At 30.1% G+C, this 19,663-nt stretch overlaps 1 protein-coding gene across 2 annotated transcripts in view; it reads left to right on the top strand.

Moving 5' to 3' along the window:
- Vps13D (vacuolar protein sorting 13D) overlaps positions 1-19,663 on the top strand; it is an 862,750-nt gene that overhangs the window by 181,289 nt on the left and 661,798 nt on the right. For both annotated transcript variants that reach the window (XM_065502881.1, XM_065502880.1), the window contains exons 6-8: positions 7,846-7,962; positions 9,529-10,144; positions 12,568-12,678. In XM_065502881.1, coding sequence (XP_065358953.1) covers positions 7,846-7,962; positions 9,529-10,144; positions 12,568-12,678 — 844 coding nt within the window. The remainder of the gene's footprint in view (positions 1-7,845; positions 7,963-9,528; positions 10,145-12,567; positions 12,679-19,663) is intronic.

Here is a 19,663-nt window from a genome sequence, read left to right as displayed (position 1 = left end):
CCTTTTTGTTCACCGTGTGAACAATGCTAATAATTTTAATATAAATAATATACGTTATAACTAGTTTGCTTATGATTTTAATAATTCAAATTATATTATAAACAGTTCAATTTATTAGATAATAAAATTGTTTCCATTTGTTATGAAAACTTTTTAAATAATATTTTAAGAATTTTTCGTGAAAATATCTTCGGCAAAGCCTAAGGTATATACATTAACATGGTATACCAAAGGTTTGAAGAAATTGAAAAATCTTACAAATAAATTCTATTACAAATTTAAAAAGACTAATAGTGCCACTGAAAAACAATATTTTCTTCATTATGAAAGAGAATTTAACTCTCTTAATAAGTTTATTTATAACCAATATATTTTGAATATAAATAATTCTATAAAATATAATCCAAAACGTTTTTGGACTTTCATAAATTCTAAAAGAAATAAATTAGCTATTCCAATTTTAATGCAATATGATGATATGAGTTCTGATAATATAAATGACTCTCTTAATTTATTTGTTAAATATTTTCAAAGTAATTTTAATAACAGCGATTTCCATTACGTGTTTGACCTAAATAATGTGGCTTCATATTTTGATTTTGGGAATTTGCAAATCACGGAAGAAGATGCTATTGTAGGAATTTCTAAACTTTCTAATTATTTTTCATGTGATGTTGATGATATTACCATTAAAAATAATATTCAATCTTTCAGTAAAAGAAGGCTTTTTTATTAAAAAATGGAAATTTACTACAATTGTTCGTTTTGAAGTCTGGCAATAGTAATATAATTTCGAATTATAGACCAATTTCTAAGTTGACGAATACAGCTAAAGTTTTTGAGCATATAGTATACGAAAAAATATTTTTTCATTTAAAAATATATTTTTCTATTTCAAAACATGTCTTTATGCCGGATAGATCCACTACCACAAATTTAACGATTTTCACTAAATTTTGTATATCACATTTTGAAAAAGGAGCACAAGTTGATGCAGTTTACACAGATTTTTCTAAAGCCTTTTATAGTGTTCCTCATGATTAGTTATTATTAGGTCCATTACTTTTTAATATTTTCATTAATGACATATGTCATTTTTTTCTCAATTCTAAATTTCTCCTATATGCGGATGATCTAAATTTTTTTTGGCCTATTTATACTATTTTTAGGGATTTACAGAATGATATAAATAGAATTATTTGTGGTCTGAAAGTAATTGGCTTCCTTTTAATCTTAAAAAATGTCGTCATATGACTTACCACAGATGTCGTCATATTTTAATTACACATTATTTTATGAAGAAATGCTGTTAACTTTGATTTCCATACTAAAAAGATTTTGTTTTTATCTTTTGTATGATCTATATTGGAATATGCTTCGTTTATTTGGAGTCCAAATGCTAGTACATATATTAATCGTATTGAAAAGATCCAAATTAAATTTTTATTTGTATTTTCTTCTTTATATTTTCCAACTCATCTTTCTTCTTATGAAAACAGATGTATCTGGATTTCAATGAAGTCCTTAGAAGTTAGAAGAAATATTAATTCTTTATTATTCCTTCATGGAATTGTTTGTGGTACCATAGACTGCCCCGATCTTTTGAATAATATTAATATTTATTTTCTTCAGAGATCTCTAAGGAATTTATTTTTTTTTCATACTTATTTTCATAAATAGAACTGATTATGCCAGAAATGAACAACTTAATAAATCAATTAGATTATTTAATACCTTTTGCCAATATTTAGATATAAGTCAATCTAATACTATTTTTAAATCCTAATTAAATAATTTAATATAAATGTTAAATTTAGTTTTAAGTTTCTAGTCTTTAAGGATTTTTTCTATCCATAGACTAAATTAATAAATAAACAATAAACAGCTGTTACGAACAAAATCAACAATTGTGAATGAAAAGTTCATCATTATATACATCAAAAGTAATCACGATAGCAACTTTCCCTTCGCGGGAAATGGATATTTCATGGGAACATGCTGGAAATTGATTTGAAGTTCAGTGTGCAATAAATTCTACATCTATTTCAATATTAAATAATAAAAAATAATCAATAAATATTTAGGGGAATACAAAAATTTGTTTAATAAGTTTTAGTAAATAAATAATCACAGTTTAGAAGCAGTGAGTCTGCTTTTTGGACTTAGCCCATTTTCAATTACTAATTTTGAATTTTTTTAGAGGTACACGGAATGTAAAAAGCCACATATGCATGTGACTCTGACGTCACGAGAATGTTCACCATTTTGGTTACATTTTTCAAATGAGTCGTAGGGGCTACATGCGATAAAATTTTGATATGAGTAAACATGTGAATGGCTACATGTATGTTACTAGTACACGGCATGTAGCACATGTACGTATTTCACGTGTGAGCATGTGAGAAAGCCACATGTGTATGTGGCTTTCTAGTATACGGCATGCTACCGTCACCACAATTTTCTGTCTGTGACATTTGATTTAAAAAACAAGTAACAGAGCTATATTCGGCTGTGCCGAATCTTATATACCCTTCACCAAATTAGACCTTACCGAAGGTTTGTGTATTGAGAAAAAAAACAACAACAAACAAATGTACATATTTATAAATATTTACTCATGCAAACACTTCATATACCAACAACATGAAGAAAGTCATAAAACCGGACAATCTTACGTATTTACACTACGAATGTTCAGTCAAAACTAACCAAATAAACAAAACAAGTCTTGCACACTTGCTTTGTTGAAAAAAAATAACAACAAAAAAAATAAAAAAAAACAAGTAAGAGTGCTATATTCGGCTGTGCCGAATCTTATATACCCTTCACCAAATTATACTTAAAAATTTTAAATATTTTTAGGTAAACAAAATTTAATTTTTTTTCCAGTTGTTGTTTTAATTTTTTGTAAAACAATTTTTGTCGATTGTTATTTTAAATTTAAATTTTTTTTTTTTAAATTTAAATTTTTTTTTTTTAAATTTAAATTTTTTTTTTTTTAAATTTTAAACATTTTTTTTGTTGTTTTCAATTTTATTTTGTGAAAAAAAGTCGGGTTAAAAATGAAGGGTATAACAAGTAAGAGAGCTATATTCGGCTGTGCCGAATCTTATATACCCTTCACCAAATTATACTTTAAAATAAATGGCCCATAATCATAGTCAAACACTAAAGTCGGTTCTTTTTAAAAACAACTTTAAAATAAAAACCTGCTTTTTATTAATTTGCAATCATAGTCAAAATTAAAGTATGTTTTAAATTGAACCGACTTTAACTGGGTACCACCGCAAATGTAGAAAATGTTTTCATACAATATACAACAAAAAACAGACAAGTGGCAACGCTGAACAGCTGACATACAAAATTAAAAAAAAATCCAAAAAACTTAAACAATAAAAGTCACCGGGAAAACTAAAGAAAAAAAGTTTTTTGTGGTGGAAAAATGGAAAAGATAAGATTAGTATCATATATAGAATATTTTGGTACTAATTTTATTGATAACTGTTCAATAATTGCAAAATCTCTACCAATATCTTGTAACTTAAACATTTTTTACTTTGTGACGAACTTTTTTACTCGGCGAAGAACATCTGATGCTGTTGTTAAACGAGTTAAAAACAACTTCAGCTAGTTTTATATTTAAAGTCGACTTCAGCGTCAGAAGTATACTTTAACTTGTCTATGATAGACCTAAAGTCCACTCTTAAGTAAAGTCGAGTTTAATTCTCTTAAAATGTACTTTATTTTTGACTATAATTATGGGCCAATTTGTTTAAATATTTTTAGGTAAACAAAATCTAATATTTTTTTTAATTTTTTGAAAAAAAGTTTTTTCCAAATTTTTTTTTTTTTTTAAAAAAAGATTTATGAAAAAAAAATTCGGGTTAAAAAAACAAAATCTAATATTTTTTTTAATTTTTTGAAAAAAAGTGACCCATTGTAGGTCCAACTTACTATAGCCTTATCTACATCGTTGCAATGGACTTTGAAATATCTATCATTAGATATCCATATTGCCTATATTAATGACTTAGTAATCCAGATATAGATCAAAAATAGGTAAAAAATCGAGGTTGTCCTGGTTTTTTGCTCATATCTCCGTTATTTATGGACCGATTTTGCTGATTTTAAATAGCAAACTTCTCGAAAGCATGTCTGACAGAATTATTGAAGATTTGGATCCCGAAGATACCTGGGGTCTTCAGAAAATTGATTTCAACAGACAGACAGAAGGACATGGCTTAATCGACTCCGCTATCTATAAGGATCCAGAATATATATACTTTATAGGGTCGGAAATGAAAAATATAGAAATTACAAACGGAATGACAAACTTATATGTATATACCCTTCTCACGAAGGTGAAGGGTATAATAAATACATACAAATTATGCACGCGTGTGTTTGATTTGTAATTCTCATTTCATTCCACATTGTAGAATGTTGTTGTTGGGTGTTTGTGCTGTTTACGTATGATAGAGTTGCTCATATGAGAACTCATAAACACTCTCTCTATTTTGTTAGAGAATAAGATTTACAAAGAAGTAAGTAAGTAAAGCGTTTTATTGAGTCTTTTTTTTTCTTTACATGGAAGAGTGAGATACAAAATCGACATTTTGATGTATAAAATCTTAAAACTATATATTTGTCTTGTTTTAATACACATTAAAAGATGAAAAGCAACTTGCTAAATAAAAATCATATGTTGTTAACATTGAACTGTTAAAATAATACGCAAACAATGCTTGCTCCCGGCATTTACTATAACTAATAGAGAAGACTGTTAAACAAAATAAATACATAAAACTAAATAAAACAAAACCGTAAATCACATTGGCCAACTGTGAAAACCGAGATTTACAAAGAAACAAAATAGAATTGGTGAATATACTCAATGTGTATTGCACACATCTACATACATATATACACACAACTAAACTTTTGTTTTCTTTTTATTATGCCCTACCAGCAATTGGAAGTTATGCAGTAAACACATTCAAGACAGCAGGCTACCAACTTCAATCTGTCAAAAATAAAATGCACACGTTTATATGGAGACGATTATTTTAACGACAGCACAGCTACACGGCCACACGGCCACACGACTACTCATGCCGATGTAGCCGAATTAAACTAATTTCTGTCAACTACAAAGCAGAAATAGTGTTGCTAATATAATAACAAATGTAAATCAAATGAGTGCTTAAAAAAATATATTTTTTTTACTTAATTAAGAGAAGTTTTTGATAACCATATTGATGTAAATTAATAACAGGTACATAATTAATTATAAACATATATATGTGTTTACTCAAAATAATTGTTTAAATCTTAATTACTTTGGAATTTTGTACGGTTATTTTTTTATTAAAGTGGCACCACTGAATTATAAATCAGTTGTTTACTTTGTAGCTGCCGTCTTTAAAATAATTCAGTAGCTGCCACACGACTACAACTCCAGCCAGCAGAATTTGTGTTCGTGTAGTCGTGTAGCCTGCTGTCTTCAATGTGTTCAATGCATTATATTTTCGATATGTATACTAAAATGTGTCTCTTTTGTGTCGCAAAAATGTTACTCAGCATATAAAAAACATCTTACAAAAACAAATTACATTACTATCGAATTATGTTCATCTTAAAGTACATTTTAGTTACAAACAAAGATCCCTAAAAATTAACTTAATAGATAATATTAAAAAGTACATTATGATAAAAAAACGATCCATTTTAGTATACAAAAGAATATTATTTTTGGTTAGTGACAAATTTTACAATAACAAACTACATTAATAGCGACTTTTTACTGTTTACATTTTAAAAGAAAGAAGAAGAACATGACAATACTCAGTATATTTATGAGTTTTAAAATCATCGGCACAAAGTATACAGAGGCGTCAAATTTGACAGTTCAAAAACACTAAAATCAGCTTTTTTGAAATTTTTTCGATAGAAAGAGAAAACTAATTTGCGGTTTAATACAGACAGTGTGTTAAAACAAACAACTATATAAATAAGCACAAAACCAAACCAGTTGAAATTGTTTCGAGCGAAAGAGACAAATATATTTTTTTGCCGTGTCGCCTCTGTATACTTTGTGTCATCGGTTGTGTTAAATAAAAAGTGTGTGTTTTAACTTAAGTTCAAATTAAATAGTGATAAATAAAGTTTTATTAAAAAAATCACTAGTTATTGCACTAACTCTATACCTTTAAAAAAAAAATTATTTATTGATACACTTTTAACAAACACTTCAATTACAAATATAATTTAAATTAATCACTAATTATTTAATAAAACTTTATTTATCACTATTTAATTTGAACTTAATTAAGTTAAAACACACACTTTTTATTTAACAAAACCGATGATTTTAAAATTCATAAATATACTGAGTATTGTCATGTTCTTCTTCTTTCTTTTAAAATGTAAACAGTAAAAAGTCGGTATTAATGTGATTTGTTATTGTAAAATTTGTCACTAACCAAAAATAATATTCTTTTGTATACTAAAATGGATCGTTTTTGTATCATAATGTACTTTTTAATATTATCTATTAAGTTAATATTTAGGGATCTTTGTTTGTAACTAAAATGTACTTCAAGATGAGCATAATTCGATAGTAATGTAATTTGTTTTTGTAAAATGTTTTTTATATGCTGAGTAACATTTTTGCGACACAAAAGAGACACATTTTAGTATACATATCGAAAATATAACTTCCAATTGCAGGGTATATATGTACATGATTTCATGAAACACTAACAAAATAAATGGGTTTTTGGGTTTTTTGCTTATATCTCGGCTATTTGTGGATTAATTTTCTCGATTTTAAATAGCAACCGAGCCGGAAGAATTGCGGAGATTTTGATGTATCATGTTTGTAAGTTATTTAGGGGATTTGGAAAGTTTATTTCAACACACAGACGGACATGGCTCTATCGACTACGCTATCTGTAACGATCCAGAATATATATACTTTATGGGGTCGCAAATGAAAAATGTAGAAATTACAAACGGAATGACAAACTTATATATACCCTTTTCACTCATGGTGAAGGGTATAATAATTATTAAGTATTGATTAAATGTCGAAAAGAAAGTGACTGCTATTTTGGCCATTTCACTTTTGCCACATTTACATCCACACCATCAACTCATAGCTTAACCACAATACTTCGCCATCCGTCTAGTTTCATCAGTTTCTATTCTTGTGAACAGAATGCCAAATAAATTTATTCAATACAAACCAAAACAAACAAAAAAACTCAAATATCGATAGCTACATGCGGTCCGCAAATGTTGTATCAAAAATTCTGTTCTGTTTTTCACATGTAATTGGGTAGTACACGGCATGTGAAAAAGGCACATGTATGCATGGGAATGGAAGCTACATGTGGTACACATGCAAATGTATACTGCATGTGAGTGTCCCATAGTGAAAGTACAGGGCATGTAGCAAATGTGGCTTCATGATGACGTCAAAATTACGTCAGAGCTGCATGCGAATGTGGCTTTTTACATTCCGTGTACTATAGGCTTTAGCACATTTTCTTATAAATTTTGTTCTATATATATAGTTTTAAGGCAATGGACGTTTCAAGATTATCATAAATTTCAAAATAATCCAATATTTCCCTTAAATAAATAAACTTACAATTAAAACAAGTTTGACGCTTCTATAGATTTAATAACGTAGTTTTACTCAATTCCATATCACTCAGATAATAAGGTTGCAATGTAGACATTTTTGGAATCAAATTTGTAATCTCTTTTTAACATACCTTAACCTAATTTACTAAATATTAAATAATTTGTTATACTAATATCATGCTTCTTTTTTTATAGCAAAAGGTTATGATTGTGATGCCTTAATTACGATATATATCAACATCGTTGAATCCACGGACGGCGTTGAACCCATACAAATTGCAAATATAACATTCAATAATTTGGACGTTATAGGTATGATTTAAAATTAATCAGCCTAACTAGATTAGAATTTTAAAAGTTAATTTTGTATGTCGACTTTATTTTACACACTTTTGAAACCGATGCACAGTGGTATGAGAAAATAAAAGATGGAAATAAATCTGTAACTTCTAAACCCTTACTCTGATTTGAATGAAAATTCCATGCGCAAAGGGGAAGTGTTGTCGAGATTAAGTTTTGAATCTGGACCTCATGAGCTCTCCAGGAGCTGGACCAGGGGTCCCCAAAATAGAACACATAGATACAAATTTTTCAAATTGAAATAAAATTTTTATTTATGAATATTTTTTAATGAAATTTTACACTTTATAGCCTTATTTATTGAAAATGGAAATATAAAAACAAATTTTCAAATTTGTAATCAGGAATCCCGCAATTCCCAAAAAAATATTGAAAAATTTCAAAAATGGGATATTTTCGTTTTTTGGCTATAATATCCATACCAGGGAACCCTTTACAAAGGGCCCAGCTCCTGATGAGCTCATGAGGTCCAGATTCAAAAGTTAATCTCGACAACACTTCCCCTTTGCGCATGTGAAATTTCATTCAAATCGGAGTGAGGGTTTAGAAGTTACAGATTTATTTCCCTCTTTTTTTTCTCATACCACTGTGCGATGTCTTCCGATCGGTATGCACCAAGGTTAGTCCTATTGGATAGTAATTTAGACACTAGATCGGACAAGAACTCTTTGAGTTATAGGTGTTTTTTCTCTTCCATTTAACTTATTACCTATTGTTCTTAGCAAAATTTGTCCCAAATAGTTTAGAAAGCTATTTCTTCAATCTAAAATAAAAAAATGTCTTGAGTTACAAAAGATTTATTTTGATAGATATCCCACTCGCATGCCACTACGAGACCAAAAAGGTCTTAAAGGAAATGACCTAAGCAAGAAAAAAAAGTTTTCAAAAACGTCAACAAAGTTTTTGATTTTGCAAAAAAAGGCAAACATTTTATGTCTCGAGTTACAAAACAGTTATTTTGATAGATATCCAAATCGCATCTTTTGAAAAAAAAGTTTTTGATTTTACAAAAAATGCTCAAACTTGTTTTTTAAATTTTTTTTTTTAAAAGATTGAAGAAATATCTATCTAAACTATTTGCAACAAATTTAGCTAAGAACAATAGGTATTAAGTTACATGAATGAGAAAAAACGCCTGTTTGTCCAAAATGTCAAATCATAGAGTTCTTGACCGAACTCTCTGAGTTACTATCCAATAGGACTGACCTTAGTGTAAATTTCATCCCGATCGGAAGACATCGGTTTCGGTTGGTTCACTTGACATGAAATCGCCCATATATTTAAATGACAGAAAATATTTGTCAATGAATGGAAATAATAAAAATAAATTTAAAAAACATACAACAATATTTTAAATACTTCTTAAAATTTGTTTCATGGTACGAAGTTTAAAATAATAGTCGATATTATGCATTTAAAATCGACTTTTCAGCTTTTGTAGTTAGCAGAAAGCTTTATTCTAATACTAATTTAAATATAGACTTATAATATCTTGACCTACCTATATTTTTTATGTAGCTAATCAAGAGACGATTGTGGAACTTCTTGGCTTTGGAAAACGAATAATTGACAATTATAAATTGTATCAAAGCAACCTTAAGACACAAGACAGTAAAGTAAAACCTAATGAACCTAAAGACGACGTGGGAGTTGAAAAAGTTAAGACTGAAATCAATTTTGATTTCCATCGCCTAAACATTCTAGTATTAAGAAGCTCAAGAGTTGAGAATGGAAATGTTGGACGTAAAGTTGGAACTCTTACAATGAGTGAAGCAAAAATACATGCAACACTAGGAAAGGATTTATGTGTAGCAGGTGCATTAGGCGGCATACAAATTATTGACATAACTCCCGAAGGTTTTAATCACCAGCGTATATTTTCCGTGGGTAAGGATCCACTAACAGATCTCCCGAATATATTTAAAGATGATGCGTTGTATACACTTACTAATGAAATGTATGGGATGGATGATGACGAATTTCAATATACCAACGCTTTAAGTTTTAAAATAACACAAAATAAAAATTCCACAGTAGTAATAAAGGTGCGAATGGCATCCGTTTGGTATACTCATTGTCCCAGATTCATCGAAGAAATATATTTATGTGTTAAAGAATTTAAACAATATTTTAAGTAAGTATTTTAAACATATCTTTTGATTTAAAAAAATTATTGAAGAACATAGTGCTAAAGTTCGTATTTTTCTAGTGTAAAAAACGGTGATACAACTGCTTTATCTGAATAGGACTAAATATATAATAAACAGTATTGCCATTTTAGAAATGAAGAAAATCGTCAAGCGTATAGTAAAAACGGTTAAAAAAATTACGAAAAAAAGGGTAAACCGCGCCATGCAAATTTGAATCATTTCGTCATAGAGCATTATACATAGAGACGAAACATTTTACTTTGTCAAACAATCGTATGTTTGTTGCAAGAGTTAGGTTTTTGACAATTACGTCTCGTCTCTATTTTACCATATCTATTTGATTCTGTGCTCTCAGAAGCTCTTGTATTGAGTTTTGCATGGATGACATGAAATTAGTCATATTTTGATTAAGAGAGATAATATTCTCAGTAATTGATTGCATAAGGGTTTCCAACCCTCCCATATTTTGGGGGACATTGGGCTTTTGATAACCCGTTCATAAAATACTGGCGTATGAGTAGGCTCCAGGTTTTATTGTAGTTTCTTGGTTATTATGCTGTGATATTGAATGATCCGCCCAATATCTCTCCACTGGCCTTAGCTCCAGGCAGTTTGGAGGATTTGTCTCTCTTGGTTAAAATACCACATAATTGTCCTTGTACCACTCACGACCTTGCTTACCATAGTGACAGGATGGAAAATCAGGCCAAAAATATGTGGACACATTCAGAAGTCTTATGGATGGAAACATCCTCTTTTGTAAACATTCCTTGATGTAAATTTCGTTATTTATAGAGTCCTTGCAACAAATGTTTTATTGCCTTTAGAAACATCATGTGGACCATTCCTTCTACATGAACCACGTTTTCTATCAACGTTCAAGTTCTCCCGATACTGTTTAATAACATTGGAATCAGTTTGGCGGCAGACCTTTGATTGTTTGGCCAACTTTGGGTTTTGTTGAAAATATTTAGTAATTTTAGTGCGCACTTTTTGCTCGTCACTCATTTTAATCAGATTAACAACAAATGAACATAATTGACATTAAACATAATAACTGACATGCTTTGATTGTTTTCCCAACACTTCACAACTGACTATGTGAAACATAATTAATATATCTTAAATCGTTCACGAGATACCGAATTATTTCCAAAATAAAGAGTTCCTAAACTGAGCGTATCGTGTATGACCAAACTGTTCCAATTCTTTTTTAATTATGTTGATTTAAAGATTTTTCTGCTAAAAAATGGGGTTATTAATAACAGGAATTAGGGAGCATAATTGATTATCTGGGAAAGATTTTGCGGATTTAATTATTGCAAATTTTTTAGCAATAATATCTTAATTGCGTTGCAAAAATCCAATTAATGAATTTTTTCTTTCGGATTACACTTGCGATTTGTAAATTCATAAAATTAAATATCTATTATTAACTATCTGACCCGACAGACATTGTCCTGTCCAAGCAACAACAGCATACATGTAAATCAATGTACATATTTTGGCCAGAAATATGAGTGATCACAGATCGAGCTCCTTTTCTTGATTAAAAGCTTATTGGCAAAGATATTAGCGATTTTAGATATTGTCAGTTTTTATATAAAAAATCGATTTTTGGCCAACGCAAATAGAAACACAAATCGTTTCTCAGATGGACCTAATGTGTCGTTAGAAAATAAATGGGGGAAACCTGGAACTGGAATGCCTTGTTTTCGTCGTTGAAATTTCTTTAACGATTGATTCCAAGAATATATTCCAAGGATTATAGCAGCGTTCGGCCAAATTTATCATTCCGGCACATATCAACAAATCTGGTCAATGTTGTAGATGGCGGTCGATCAACCATTTTTCATATGCCAAATCACTACCTTTGGTCACATATTTACAGCATTTGATTAGTGAGCGTATTATTGGGCGTAAAAAACTTTTGTGGACTATTGCGAACATTTAAAAGAAAAGAGCCAAATCGGTACAGGCGTTCTGCGATTTTAGATATATCTGTGGTAAATTTTTCTTACGAATTTTACTGCGAACATTTAAAAACAAATTAGCCAAATAGTCGTTTTCCGATTTTAGATAAATCGAAAAAAGTGGGCGTTGTCAATTTTTCCTTCAGTAAAAACTTAAATTGGATAACTACGAGCATTTAAACTAAAGATTAGCCAAATCGGTGTAGCCGTTTTCCGATTTTAGATAAATAGAAAAAAGTGGGCGTGGTCAATTTTTCATTTCGCAAAAACCTAAGTTGGACTATGACCAACATTTTAAAAAAAAAATTGTCTAAATCGGTCCGGCCGTTCTCAACTGATAAATATGATTTTTATTTATATAGAAGATTGTAAAAGTAAATATATTCAAATGTTATTTATGAGAATACAAAATTTATTTTTATTTTGCTTTTCAGAAATTTTGTGAAATCTTTACGCAATAAAGCCACACATATGGCAAAAGGTCTTGTACATCACATGAGTTCAACCCGGTTAAAAAAATATAACAATACATTTGGAGATATTTCGTAAGTATATAATTTATCAATATTTAGTAATGGCGACTGGAAATAATACCCAATGAAATAACGCCCAATTAGGTAAATGAAATATGTCCCAATAAAATTAGAAAAATTTAAAATTGGGATTTATTTCATTTTTAAATTGGGAATTCTTTTATTATGGAATACCAAAATATGAGTGGTCGCCGCAAAAATAGTTAGTAGTTGTATTCTATTACAGAGCAACACTTATACTTTAAAAAATAAGCCTACAAAAAATGTCTACAGTGTTTTACAGGTGCTACGAAAAGAAGCTTAATTAATTTAACAGACACAAGTTTTGTAATGAAAAAAATAGTGTTTTGTAATGGAAAAAAAGAACGACGCAGGCGAAAAATTTTTTGTAACCAAAATCTCTGTAATTTAGGCATTTATATTTTTAAAATTTCAGTGATACAATTCAACAAATTATGTAAGTTAATGTATTCATGTCTTGTAAAACTGTGGTTAACCCTTTGACGACGAAGAATTTTCCGCTGGAAATTTTTAAATTTTTTTTTGCGGATTCTTACTCGGAAAGGCGACATTACGAGACTAAAGTGTTGTCAAAATTTAAAAATTATTACTCCTTCTACGAGAAAAATCATGGGACATATGTGTCCCATTCGTCGTCAAAGGTAAAAATTTGGGAACAAATGCATTGAACAATTAAAAGCTTTTTTTCGTTTCAAAAAGTAGAGTATTGCTTTATTTACATTGCAAAACCAATAAAATTGAACAATGGCATAAGGTGTTCCCAAACCTAAAGCGGCAAAAGAATTTTTAATTAAACTCCAGAGGAAAAAAGACAATCAAAATTACGTTTCGAAAGCTTATACCGACCTTGATTGCATATACGGGCAGGTTTTATACCCAAAGATATTTTAGAAGTGTTTAATAATACAGTTTGAGAGTTCGACACACTAATACAGTACATAATTTCCCAAATGAAACGTTTTGTGAGCAGAAAGGTATAATATTTTCCATAAGTAAAGCAGATTGAAAGCAATAAATACCCATAAATTGGCAGAAATAAGATTGTACTCGTCTACGATGGAATATATTCAGTACCGTTTATGTCCAAGGTTATGATTCGAGGTAGTTTTGAAAGTATTCTTTCAAGCTTACATTTTGCTATCAATGCTGAACAGCTAAGCCGTCGACCAATTATACCATTGAGCCTTAAAAATACGACCAGTAATAAATCATTTCAATTCAGCATTTGGAAATACTTTGACTCAAGCAAATACTTATCAGTCTTTATACGAGCCGCAGTATATGAAAGACAAACCCATAAGCTTGGGTGTAGTTACGAGTTTAAATTGGTTATTTATATAAAACTGATATATATATACACAGGCAAAAACGCAGAGAGAGGTTGACATTGGCGAATCCGTGGTTCAAGATATGACAGAATACCTGAAAAATGTTATATTTCGATAACATTTCCAATAATCCAATATTATTATATAAACTTATGATCAATCGAAGATCAGATTTTATGATCGTCTGTTTTTGGATGGCTGTAGCTGGACATTATCAAACAAGATATAATGGAGGAGTCAGGAAAAAAACTGAATTGACAGTCGAACAAACACAATTTGTTTCGCATGTAAAAAACAAAAGTGCTTTACTGGAACCGAAATTGTTTTGAATTTTATCACAAATAAGTTCGATTTTGATTTTATGGACCATATACATGATCTCATAATTTTAAATTAATATTTTGTGTTTTTTTAAATGTTTTTTACTGAATAGTTTGTTATAAAATAAAAAAATTTTAAAGAAAAAGTTCCTTTATTTTTACCTTTGACACATATGTCCCATCATATTTTCAGTCCCCCCGGGAAAAGTATAGAACCGATTCAAAATACGTTGGTCAATAAATTTACGTAAGGCATTGGTATATCTAATACTAAAAGTTTATCCAACAGTATCAATTAGAACTCGAGATATAAGAATACTAAAATTGTCCAAAAAAATATACGAATTTCTGACTTTGAGAATCCCTTAAGCCAAACTTAAACAATATAACCTTAGTATTAACATTAACACCAAAGAACACATTTGTTTTTTATCGAACAACACCGCTTAGATCAAAATCCAATGAAAATTGTGGCTGTAATGACGAAAAAAGCAAATGGGACATATTCGTCGTCAAAGGGTTAAGGAACCATTTGAAAAGTTATTATGTTCTTTTTTTTTGGAAATATATTATACATAGTCGTCCTAGATATATTTGTAACGGGATTAGAAGAGGCCCGGCTCATGACAACTTTTTATCAAACGATATTCACTTAATATTAGCAGAACGATCAACCAAAGCAATCACTACTACATACATGAAATGAACATCAGCCAGAGGTTCAAGAACAGCAAGTAAGAAAGGGACAGCTATGTGCGGTATGTGGGTTTACTGGACATCGGAGCGAAACACGGTCAATAAGTGTTTAGTATCCCAATGTACTGTTAAAGGTTGATCATTTAAATATACTTAAATAAAAGTATCTATTCCTTTGCATCAAATAATGAGAAATATTAAAGAATTTTAGCGATAATATAGTTTGTGGGAAACTTTGACCCCAAGGATATATAATGGTGAAACTCCAAAAGAGTTATTTTACTGTACATTTTATTAAAATAACTAAATTTCAATAGCGATTTGAATTTAACGGTCTATAACGACTGCCTGCAACATTCATCGTGTCCATCAGTAGAAGCTTCTACTTATCAACAATGTTGATATCATGCGGTTATTAGCATTGTTTGTAAGAATGGCAACACTAAATGTTTAAGCTGACAACATTACCATCGAAAGTTCTAGAATTCGAATATACGAGTTTTGACCGTTATAACCAATCTAGGCTACTCGGATGAAGATGGCAGTGTGTATAAATAATGACTGTGAGTTTGTTATAGGCGCTGTTAGAAATAACATCAACTGCATTCCTGTACATTATAAAGCGTAGTTTAAGTTTGTGTGTGTGTATTAGAAACACATATTGACTATTTAAACTGTTGATGTTGTATGGATTTAAGCACAATGTTCGAGGCTATGATGGAAAAATTTAAAGAAGTTCATGAATCTTCTAGAGCCAACAACGAGAACCTGGAAGCGAAATTGTAAGAAAATTCTAGAGCCAACAATGAGAAGCTGTTAGCATAAGTTAATGCTGAAGTTAAAGAAATTTCTAAAGTAAACAACGAGAAGCTGTTAGCTGAAGTTCAAGAAACTTCTAAGGCCACAAATGAGAAACTTTAGGAAATTTCTGAGGTTATAAACAGCAGGGTTGATAATCTTGAAACGCAAGTCAGCAACTTTGACAAAAAGCTGTCCGACCTAGAGAATGGTCTAGAAAAACAATCCCATGATGTTGATAACATGGACAGGATCTGACACCCACACCTGACGGGCTCTACCATCAACATATCAGTAATGCAGCAGGAAAATAACAATCTTACTGCTAGTGGGTACATCAATGGTCAGAACTCCTTACTATGGACACGGAAGCGTCTCAGTCGATCATCAGATCAGATTTAGTAAATAAATCAATTGAACTAATTTGCAATGTTAGTCTACGCATCGCTACTGGAGAGCCTCTCACTGTCCGTGGTAAAGTTAATGTGAAACTAACTATTGGTGGCGTTAGCGTAAATCATGTCTTTGTAGTTGCCGATATTGTGGACGAAGTAATCATTGGTGCAGACTTCATGATTAGTCACAGCATTACTTTGGATATGGGACACAAAGTCTTGAATTGGCGAAATGTTGAAATACCCCTTGACGTCGGATATGAGAGCAAGTCTCAAGTAAGAAAGCTAAATATGGGCCCGTGAGGAAGTGGAGGATTGTATAGACAATGGTTTATGGATGTTGGAACCAGCTGATGTGAAAAGTGGCCATGTAACGATGGAGACCCTCGTTGAACAGTGCAACGACGGAATGGTTCCTGTTGGAATACTTGGTCTTTCCCGAGGTTAAAAGGTCATCAGGCCAATGAATTCTCCAAAGAAATGCATGAATTCGATCGGATCGGGAATTAAAGTTGAACATCTGAAACGACTAGCTGCCTACGGGAAAGGTGAATTAGGGACGCATAGGCTTAAGTGTCCATCAGTTTAAGGTTCGACTTACAACAATGTTCATAGCATGCGGTTATTAGCATTGTTTGTAAGTATGGCAACACTAAATGTTAATATTAACATCGAAAGCTCTAGAATTCTAATATACGATTTTTGACCGTTAAGAACAATCTAGTTTCCGCTCTATTTTAAATGAAATTTATAAATTCAAAACATAAATTATTTTCGATTTGACTAAATAATAAACATTATTAAATTTTTTTAGAACTCAAAAAAAAAATTAATGCTCGGGGGTAGTGCACTAATTTTTAACTATCACTAATAGTTAGTGGTAGTGTAAAATTATTCACTAAGTTTTTTAATGTTTAGTGAATCTACAAACCCATTGGGATGGACCATACAAGGTGATTACGAAATTAAACGACGTGGTGTACAGAATACAGAAAGACAAGAGCCCGATATCTAAAATGAAGGTCGTACTTCTAGAACGACTAGCTGCCTATGGGAGAAGTGAATCTATGCCTATTCGGGACGAACAGGCTTAAGCGGGGGGCAGTGTTACGAAATTTTACTTGAATTCAAATATAACGATTTCAACGGCTGATTTAAAAGTAGCATAATGCTTTCAAATAGCAGTGCTGTAATAGCCAACTGTAACATATCTGTGGGCATTATTAACATTGAACAAAAGCTTTCAGTTGACCATTGATTGTAAGTATGGCAACGCTGTTTGCTGCGACCGTATATTCGAATTCGAATATTCAGTTAAAGAACATTGTAGAAAGTACACCACAGATGGCGTATGTATTAGAAAGCTTTAGACAGTTAAAGAGCAATCTAGAGTGCAGATGGCAGTGTTATAAATAGTGGCAGAGGTTGCAGTCGTTAGTTAGTTTATCAGAGACGCTTTTCGAATAAACATCAACTGAGTGCCTTAAAGTGTGCTGTATTTTCAAGTGAATTCGTGTACATACATTATAAAGTGTGTCTGTATTTCTGCGAATTTATAAACGTGTATAAAAAAACATTGAGTGGCTATTTAATTCTGTTGTTGTACATTTTAAATAAATAAAGAGTTGATACAATTTTCAAACTACTAAACGGCTTTTATTTGCAATCAAAAGTACATATCCGGTTTATTTAAAGGAAATAAACAAACGTTTTGAAAAAGTTAAAACGTAACAATATTTTAGGAAAAAAACTTAAAAGCGGTATATACACAAATTACAATAAAAAGAGAAACAAGTAAGAGAGCTACATTCGGCTGTGCCGAATCTTATATACCCTTCACCAAATTATACTTAAAAATATATTTTTTTTTAAATATTTTTATTTAAACAAAATCAAACATTTTTTTTTAATGTTTTTTAAAAATTATTTTTTTCCAAATTGTTTTTAAATTTTTTTTAAAAAAGTTTTTTCAAAATTTTTTTTTTTAAATTTCTTTAATTAATTTTTTTGGAAAAAGAATTTATGACAAAAAAAATTTTTGATGAAAAAAAAAATCGGGTTAAAAAATATTTTTTCCGATTTTGACCCATTGCACAGTGGTTTCCCTTATATGAACAAGCGGTCAATAATCAATATCTTCAAAACTAAAAAAGGTAGGGTCTTCAAAATTTATCACCTCATAGCATGCCCGAAAAACTTAAAGTCCGCAAATTTTTTAGAAAAAATATTAACAACTTTAGCCACAGTAGCCCTTTGATTTTTCAAGGGTTAATTGGCTTTTAGATTTGTTTTATGAATTTTTGAAATAAAATATTTCAGTATGAAAATTCGTTTGTTTTAAACAATTTTAGTTAATTTTTATTCCATTTTAATTCATATGAATTATACACTGAAAAAAAAAACTAAATTAAAAAGTTATACAAAGTTATATGCGCGATATTTTTCGGGTATGTTGCAATCTAAACTGTTTTATATGCTTATTTTTCGCTTCAGCATCTTCCTCCGACAATTCACCTATTGACACTACTACATGCTTGCTTACCTCAGCTCCATGGATCAGATTTTTATGTACCGATGCAAAAATAAGACGGCGCACAGAGGGATTTTGGTGTCAAAAAGTCAATTTTTCAAACACTTAATTTCAACAATCAAATGATGCAGTTTTGTAGAGAAATGTTTAAAGATGAAATGTACACTTATAGTTTTAAGAAAAAATTTATTTTATTTTTAAAAAAGTCCATGCTAGTAAAGTCCTTGCAAGGGTGTTAAGCAAAAATTTACTTATATTTTCACGCAATTCAGTGGTTTATATACCATTTACCTCTCTGTGCCAAATATCAGCGCTCTACGACCACAGCTTATAATTTTTGCCAAAAAAATGTATGAAGCCATCCCTCTGTGGGGCGAGTTAGTATATTAAAGATTACAAGCCCATCCGCAAATTTCCGCAACTAACTTCAGCACTTTTATTATCTTAAGAATCTGATAAATACAATGAAAAACAAGTAAGAGTGCTATATTCGGCTGTGCCGAATCTTATATACCCTTCACCAAATTATACTTCAAAATTTTAAATATTTTTAGGTAAACAAAATTTATTTTTTTTCCAGTTGTTTTTTGAATTTTTTGGAAAAAAAAATTTTTCGATTGTTATTTAAATTTTTTTTTTTAAATTTAAAATTTTTTTTTTTCAATTTTAAAAAAAAAATTTTTTTTAAATTTTAAAAAATTTTTTTTCGTTTTTTAAATTTTTTTAAAAAAAAAAAAAAAATTCGGGTTCAAAATTTTTTTTTCCCGATTTTGACCCATTGTAGGTCCAACTTACTATGGTCTTATATACGTCGTTGCAAATGTCTTTGAAATATCTATCATTAGATATCCATATTGTCTATATTAATGTCTTAGTAATCCAGATATAGGTAAAAAAAATAGGTCAAAA

This window comes from Calliphora vicina, chromosome 3 (assembly GCF_958450345.1).
Source record: "Calliphora vicina chromosome 3, idCalVici1.1, whole genome shotgun sequence".
Taxonomy (NCBI): Eukaryota; Metazoa; Arthropoda; class Insecta; order Diptera; family Calliphoridae; genus Calliphora; species Calliphora vicina.
The sequence above is the reverse complement of the archived record's forward strand: the minus strand, read 5'-3'. Positions and strand labels throughout refer to the sequence as shown.